We start from the raw sequence: 8,271 nt of genomic DNA, 5'->3' as shown, positions 1-8,271 counted from the left end.
TTTGTGCATTAATCACATGTTAATTGTTGCCGTTTACGCTGTTTAAAGGAATTCACGTTAGCATTAAGTACTGACTTTGAAATCCCTAATGAAAAAAATAAATAAAATACTGATTAATATTGCTGTAAAGCAGTAGTATTTTCTGGCAAGTGAACAATAGGGGAAGGGATAGAGTGAACATGTTCACTAGCTGTTGTCCATTTATTAATCCAGCACACACGTCAGGCCAGTATTCATTAGCTCTGTCTTCGGTCTCCACCATCCCCCGAGGGAAATATATGTCTTTTTGACTTTAGGTTCTCATCTTCCAGTGGCTGCGTTTTTATTGTCTTTTTCTGAAAAGACTTATGTTCCCCATCTGGAAATCACGTAAACGAGAGCCAAAAGAATGAACCAAAACTGTAAAGCTAAGAGGCACTGAAACCAAAACAATGACCTAAGAGATGCTCCAATGGCCAGTGGAGCTGAAAAGAACAGCAAACAATTGCTGATAATTTTATGACGGATGTTGTGATAACAACTATAGCAGCTTTAACAGTTAACAGATTTAGTACAGTGACTCTAGTAAATAGCAGGACTTCAGCAGTGACTACATCTGTTGGTTATTATTCCACATTTGCATTTACGATTACCAGGATATTAGAGAGCGTTTTTATTGGTTCTTCTTCATCTATCTCAAGGTTGGAAAAGGCAGCCTCGCCGACTTGGCAACGGACCAAGAGTCGTAATCCGGATGATAAAGATCATATGGTCTGGAGGTGGGAAACACTGTGCCTTCAAACTAAAGAAAGATGGAAAAGTGATATGAACAAAGAAATATGTGCTGCACTTGAGCTACAAGGTATTTTTAAATCTCTTACTATGCCGGGCAAGAGAATGAAGCTGAGTGAGAGGATAGAACAAGGCTCCTTTGGTGCTCAGAGCATCAGGGATTGTTGGAGGTAAATATTGCCCCCTTGTGGAAAAGGTGTCAACTGCTCCTGATAGTTTCTGCTGAGTGGGTGCTAAGCTATCTTTGTACAGTATGTGTGTCAGTAGGACACATCGTTTTTCCGGGTAACGACTGAAGAAAAGCGCAAATACACCCACACACCCAGGCTCCTAAAAGGTCAAAAACTCATTTATTAAGCAATTTAAACAAGACAACTCTCTACAGGCAATTTAAAAAGCATTTTAACAATCCCTATACAGACAATACAGGTTATGAATGAAGGTAAAAGAGTTCAATGTTGGTGTTTGTGCAACAAAAGGTGACGAGACAACGGTCCGGCTGGTTGACCCTTCACCCAGATGCCACTTTTGCCAGGTTTACATCCTCGTGCAAATCACTCCTCCTGACCTTTAACTTTGGACGTCAAATGACACCACCGCCATGGGACATTCTGATTGGCTGATGTGAGGCTGCGGTTGAGAGTAAATAAAGGTTATGGGAAGCTGTTCTTTTTGCGCAAAACATGCTTCCTTCAGTCATTACAAAATATCTATCCTCCATGGCTGTCATTTATAAAAATGGACAAAAAGAGTTTTGTTATCTTATAATTCTAATTATAAAAATAAGCGGCTGCTTTATAAGGTTAACATCTTACCTCTGAAGGTCTCTTCACGTTGCTATCTGTAGAGGAGGAACACTTTCACATTGTAAACAACCTCCTTAAGAAATTCAAAATGTGTTAGAAGTTGTTCAAATAGTTAATACGACCTTACAGCCTACCGTCATACCTGTGCAGTTTTCATGGACTTGTTTCCTGATGATACAAATCTTCATCAATAGAAACCCAGCAGCCAAGAGCAGGCCGATCCCACCTCCGATCAATACGTACTTGATTTCTGGAGGGAAAGCAACCAGCGGACGTGAGGCGGCCAGTGACAAACATGATGCAACACAACACCATCAAACAACCGTTTGAGGAATGCCAGCTCATGTTCAGTCCACGCTGAACAGCACGCGTGTGTGTATGAAAGTCAAGAGTTGAACGAAGTTTGATTTCACAACTTGTTTACTCTGTCGAGGATGAAAGTCTCATGCGACTTTCTGCAAATCAAATTGCATCACCGCAGTGGGGGTTGCTGCTGGTCAGCGTGAGGCTTCAGTATTGTGCAACACTTGTGACACTGACACCAGCAATGATATCTGATCAATGAGCACGAAAAACCAACATGTGACCTAACAACAACAACAACAGTAATAATTCACATTAAAATAGTATTGAGTAATTCCAAAGTACAAAATTATGCAAAGACCAGCTTTATGATTTCATGCCAACTGTTACTTTGTGGGCTTATTTTACTTGATAACTACTGTTAAACACTACTTATAACCAAAAAATGATCCAAAAACTTAAAATGTATCACCTCTTATCCCTTCTTTAAAAGACACAAAAATCACAATATATACATTAAACAAAATCAAAAGTTTGGATATGTCTACTCATTGGAGGGTTGTCTTTCTTTTTCTTTTTTACTATTATAAGTTGTACATTGTAGAATAATAAATGAATGCATGGGGTTATGTAATATATAAAACAAAGCAAATTATCTTCCATATTTTTACTTATCTAAACTGTAAGAACTTTCAAAGGTTTGTCAAATGTACTTGAGATCTAACACTGTGCAGAAATTGGCTTTCATGAGGATTGCCCCAGGAAAAAGAAGACCATGAGTTCCCTTTGTTGCGGAGAAGTTCATTAGAGTTACCAGCCTCAGAAATCAACAATCTTTCGGCCTTTCAACATCAGCTGTTGGGAGAAGATTGTGCGAGTCAGGCCTTCAGGGCTGTACTGCTTCAGATAAAGCAGAGCAGAAGAACAGCTCAGACCAAGAAACACAAAAAATAGCCACTACAGGGGTAGGGGCAGCACGAGTTCGGATTTTTTACAGTCGACTATTATGTAGTTAAAGTCAAGTCGACATGGACTAGTTGCTGATGACATAATGTGAAAACAGTAGAAAGTAATGCTTTGCAACAATGAAATCTATATTCATGGCTTGAATGCATATGCTGAGACCAGACAGCTACATACTGTACGCTGCAGATATGTATAGCCTGTATAAAAACAGGCTGCGTGTTGTAAGTTGGGAGAGTTTAGCTGGGTTCAAAAAAATGTGGTATTTCTCTGAAGCCCTCTCTATGCACGGCTGCTAAAAGTCTAATATACAGTATTTGACAATGGAATTCACCAGCAAATTGTTCTCTGTTACCATTGGGCATTTTGTGAAGTTGTTAACGGACTGCTGTTGAGAGGATTTGGACCGTTCCTCTGCTAGCATTAGCAGATATCTTTTCAGATGAGTGCATTGCAGTGATACTTTTGATGTTTTTCAGGACTGACTACGCATTTTGCATGTCACGGTAGCATGGGCTTTATTTCCACACACTTGATGAACTGCTGCTAGTTTGCTACAATCAGCCTCTGGCCTCCTCACCTGTCGGTGTTGGTATTGTCATGTGATCAGTGACTTGCCATCATGATGCTAGTCACTTAATCGATTAATCTGTACAGCTGCTGAAAACTGATTTGAGGCATACAAAACTGAGATTATGGGGTTCAGCAGCTGTGTATTTGTGAAACGCAGACCAGTGAACAGATGATATCTGCATGCGTAGTTCTTATCAGGAAGCAAGGAGGATGAGCTGAGATGTCGCTGCAGTGTCTTTGTTAGCGACACTGTTGATCATTTATTGCCATTTGAAGGTAACACATAATCAAAGATTTCAAAAGATTTTGCCTCATCCCTTCTGCTTAGAGCTTTCAGCAACAACAACCAATGATCTCCAGGCTCTGTTACATTTTTTTTTTTTTTTGGGAGGGGGCTTTGACCAAAAAACAGATGCCACATTATCCACAGTCCTGACCAAAACCAAACTTAGATGTCTAGAATGAGTTGGACAGTAGATTAAGGAGAGGCGGCCAACAAGTGTTCTAGATATGTGGGAACTCCTTATAACAAGAGTGTTGGAAAAGCTCCAAGTGACTACCCCAGGAAGATATTTGAGAGACCAACAAATGCACAAAGCTGGTATAGAAGCAGAAGGTGGATTCTCAAAGAATCTAAAATGGGAAACATATTTTGCCTTTTCTTGTTTTATACATTGATCCATGGGTGTTTTGATGTCTTCAGCATTGTTCTGCTCAGTACAAAGTAGTACAAAACGACATAAAACCCTCATATGCGTAGACATGGCCAATCGTTTGACGGGTATTACAAATTTAATGTTTTGCTGTAAAGCCTCCACATGGAAAATAAATAACTATTAAATACATTTACTGATGTCAATATCAATTGAAGGTGTTACAACCTACCATGAAATCAGCTCAGTGTGTGTTTGGTATAAACTCTTACTTACCTATTTCTTCTTCAGAATCATCTTCTCCTCTCACACTCGTCAGCAGACACTCTGTAACACATTGTTTTCAGTTTGATATTTTCAGGTGAAACAAATACGCTGTTGAGGCCAACAGGAAGGAGATTACTCCGTGGCGCTGTTGCTTCCATCAGATAAGGCCACTGTGCGCAGTTCGCTTTGCACAACCATCAGTTTGTGGTGTAGTGTTTTTAACCACCTGCATTGCACTGCTGTTAAAAACCCTGCTGGGGAGATAGTAAATGTTTTGCTGAAGGGCACAGTGGCAGTAGTTATTGTCCCAAGCCTTTGGTTTTGAACACCAGAGAGCAATCATGTAACAAGTAAGTAGTCAAGGCTTAGATATAGTACCAACATTCATGGTCATGTAGATTAAACACACTATAATTCACATACACATAAGTAAACAAACACATTTTGCAAGCTAGTTTAGACCTAACTTAATATGCGCATGTTGTGTAGGTATGTTGACAGTTTCACTTTCAACAGTTAAAGGGAAATACTTTTTTTTACAACCTGGACCTTATTTCTGGCATAAAATGGTGTGGTTTGTCCACAACCTCAGAATCGGAAAAATATTGAGCCATGTTGCAAAAAACTAGCAAATTATAGATAAACCAGCTGACCGTCGCGGGTGCGCGCAGCACTCAGAGATGACATCATCCGGGGTTTGTAGGTCAATCTACAGACCCCAGATGATGATAAAAGGTAACTCCGTACTCAACGGGGAACAGAGTTTCGCGGCAGATAATGTGTTATTTAGAGGCTGCGTTTCGGTGCCCCAGTCACTCCCACTATAAGGATATACGCGGATGTAAATAACTGACGAACAAAACCAAATAACACAAAAGTTACATGGGCGAGTAAACGATCATATTTTATGCCAGAAATAAGGTCCAGGTTGTAAAAAACAGTAGTTCCTCTTTAAGTCCGTCCATTGAGGTGATTTGGAACTATTTTGCCCTTTATGTCAAATTTCTTAACAAACAGACGTCTTTTAAAATGAATTTCACATAATTTAATAACTGAAATATGTTATTGTAACAAAATTTATTGGAAACAATCCAACTATAAACCTACACTATACATACAACCAATATACGCATGAAATGCTAAGGCCAAATTCTTCTTGCTTACGAACTGTAGTTGTCATGTATGTACACGTAAGGAATTCGTTCTCTGCATTCAACCCATCCAAGTGAGCGCACTAGAAGCAGTGGGCAGCATTGCAAAGCCGCTCAGGGAAGAGTTTGAGTTTTTTTAGGTGCTTGTTTGAGGCACCTCAGCTGTGGACATACAGGGGGTCAAACCAGTGACAAGATTAAGATCACCCAAAGGTGTCGGGGATTTTAGATCATGCTTGTTTGATAAGTTCCTGGAGGTGCATTTACTGTATGTATTGTTTAGCTGAAGCCATACAATAAATAAATACTCAATAAAACATTAAAATTTTCCTTCCTAGTCAGGCGCTTAGTCCCTTCAGAGGCCAAAATTAGTGAAGTGGTCCTGTCTGAGCTGAGGTATGACTGCAGCAGGGTGGTGACTGAAATGAGAACACATGCATAGCACGTGGCTATCTTACAGTTTGAACCCTCTAGTCACATTCCTGCGGTAACTCTGAGAGCTGCCATGTTGATACTGTAGGCAGGCGTGCAGATGAGAACCACAATAAATGCAGCTTCAGCATAATTCAGTAAGAGCAGGTAAACTAACTTGCTGAATAAAATAAGCAGGAGTTTGATTCCTGTTGGCTGCTGTTCGGGCTGAACCTGTGACTGGTCAGGAGACAATCTGTGTGTTGAGTGTCAGTCTATTGGTTGTTTCAGCTTAACACGTCTTGAGTGATGGACAAGTGGGTCAGATAAAGTTTCCAGTGACCAAAGTGTGACCTGTTACATAAGGTGCCTCGTCCAGCCAGCAGAGCATGGACATGGCCTGAAAATTCACTAAGGCTTTGACTCACAGGATAAGTCAAACTACCAAAATAAGTCTTATAGATTGACAATAACACCACCTTCCACGACAAATGACACTGACAGAGTGGTACAAATGCACTTCGCATGCATGTAACAGCCAGTTTCTACAAAGATGCAGTGAAGTAAGGAATACTATTTTAGAAGACTGTAAAGCCCTTTTTATATCCAAACCACCATGTTTTCATGCACTGGCAATACTCATTGGCAATAAGATCGTCAACATCATCAACACACTCACTGAATTCTATGGACAACAACCTCCCCTATTCATAGGAGGGCTCAGTCGGACATTTAATGCAGTATGCACTACAAAGCAGGTCGAATAAAGTACTTTTAATGTACAGTCTGACTGCTCTTGCGTTCTCACATACAAGTCCAGGTGATGTCATGTCATGTCAAAGGTTGTAATGGCTTCATTTAATGCCTTTTTTGACTAATTAACATTAAAAATGTAGATAGTTGGCCTTTGGTTAACCTATGAAGAATGTGAAGACAACAAAACAAAAGCTAAGATGCCAGCAAGCTCAGCTAAGGCAGGGTAGTTAGCTTTAGCAGGAGTTTAGTCATCAGTCATCATTCATGAATCTTGAATTACCAAGGTATTTGTTCATTAAACTGACTTTTCAGATAATGGCAGAGTAAACAATAAATATTTAGTAGTAGCTTTAGCCAAAGCTAGCCATGGCTATGTATCTAGCTAGCTTATTTTAGCTCATTTTCCCGTGGCTTCCAGAGCCCTGCATGTTACAAGTGTAATTACTTAAGTTTGCTTTTAGATAGCTTTTTAAAATTGGTTTAGAAACAGATAGCATTCTGTTTGACATTTGTAGAAATGATAATAAGTGGTGGTATTGACTGTACTCACCAGTGATAAAGGCAGCCCTGATCACAGCTGACAGACACCCACACATATGAAACGTGCTCATCTCTCTTGGTCTCTGTGGGATGTTTACTGACTTCTTGAAGCGCTCTGAGCCTTTCATATGAAGAAAAGTCATTTCCTGAACTTGTGGCTTTCGTAACTTTGCCGATTACGTGTCTGTACATGTGTACTCGTTCTTTCAAATTCACAAAAAATGGGAATATGTTTGTGATCTTTTTCAGATTAATAACATCTGCTTTCAAACAATGTGTTGGCTATAATTAGTAGCCTAGTATAGCCATACTCCATTCTTATTACAATATAAGTTTGGTAGCATAGCATTTGTATTTCATTACAGACTGTGTTTCAACCAATACAGTGAAAAACGTACCTCTGCATGGAATTGGGTAGTCCGACAACCAACCAGAGCCATTTAATTCTAGACAAATTCAATTCAACTGTGGTCAGATAACTCATTGTATGACTCATTGACTGTATATATTGACTGTATATAGGTATGGTAAACCTGCTGTTTCTCTTCTGTCCAGCACCAAATAAAGCCCACCCTGGCAGAACTTTACTGGAGCATAATCAGTTCCCAACGGAGTGGTTCGAGACCAACTTTCCACCACAAAAAGTTTATGGGTGGGGAAGTTGGTCTGGCTTCTGGGATATGTAATTACAACAGCAGGGGTCTGCCTGTCATGAAAGTTTTTACTTGTTGTTAGTATTAGTTGCACAAGAAATGCTGTGCTGTTTGGTTCTTAAACTTGATCATCATCACGGACTGCACTAACTTTTCAGATTTGGATCTCGTTTGTACTTTGGATTTGAAATGCATACTGCTGCTCACATACGAGCAGCATTAAGCGGTTGGCACTTGGTGGCTCGGTAAAATTAGATGCCCGGTATTAATGTTGCTGTTTGTGTTGAGAGATTTACGGGCCCCGCATTGGCCCGGCAGACGAGATTTATCGCTGCCATTAAAACATTAGAAGTCAAGGTCTCTGTTCTAACAAGACTGGAGCGAATTCAACCTTGGCCATACCATGAAGTCGATAGTATTTTTG

The 8,271-nt window shown here is 40.0% G+C and overlaps 1 protein-coding gene across 1 annotated transcript; it reads right to left on the bottom strand.

The window, feature by feature from the left end:
* Positions 1 to 1,104: 1,104 nt before the first annotated feature.
* Positions 1,105 to 7,699, bottom strand: LOC311503919 (uncharacterized protein). The gene is made up of 5 exons (XM_084566829.1): positions 7,205 to 7,699; positions 4,346 to 4,396; positions 1,720 to 1,827; positions 1,587 to 1,612; positions 1,105 to 1,401 (listed from the first exon to the last, which is right to left on the bottom strand). Exons 1-5 carry the CDS (start codon positions 7,335 to 7,337, stop codon positions 1,342 to 1,344), a joined length of 378 nt encoding a protein of 125 aa, XP_084422955.1. The 5' UTR covers positions 7,338 to 7,699; the 3' UTR covers positions 1,105 to 1,341.
* Between the last annotated feature and the right edge of the window lie 572 nt (positions 7,700 to 8,271).

The sequence above is a fragment of the Chelon labrosus genome (assembly GCF_963514085.1).
Source record: "Chelon labrosus genome assembly, chromosome: 19".
NCBI lineage: Eukaryota > Metazoa > Chordata > Actinopteri > Mugiliformes > Mugilidae > Chelon > Chelon labrosus.
The sequence above is the reverse complement of the archived record's forward strand: the minus strand, read 5'-3'. Positions and strand labels throughout refer to the sequence as shown.

What these genes read in the sequence shown, in the direction of transcription:
- LOC311503919 (XM_084566829.1), bottom strand. Translation starts at nt 7,337, where the DNA reads ATGACTTTTCTTCATATGAAAGGCTCAGAGCGCTTCAAGAAGTCAGTA. An exon ending in TGATTCTGAAGAAGAAATAG is followed by an intron (nt 1,828 to 4,345) that starts GTAAGTAAGAGT and finishes CTTTCCCTCCAG; the next exon opens with AAATCAAGTACGTATTGATC. An exon ending in AGTCCATGAAAACTGCACAG is followed by an intron (nt 1,613 to 1,719) that starts GTATGACGGTAG and finishes CCTCCTCTACAG; the next exon opens with ATAGCAACGTGAAGAGACCT.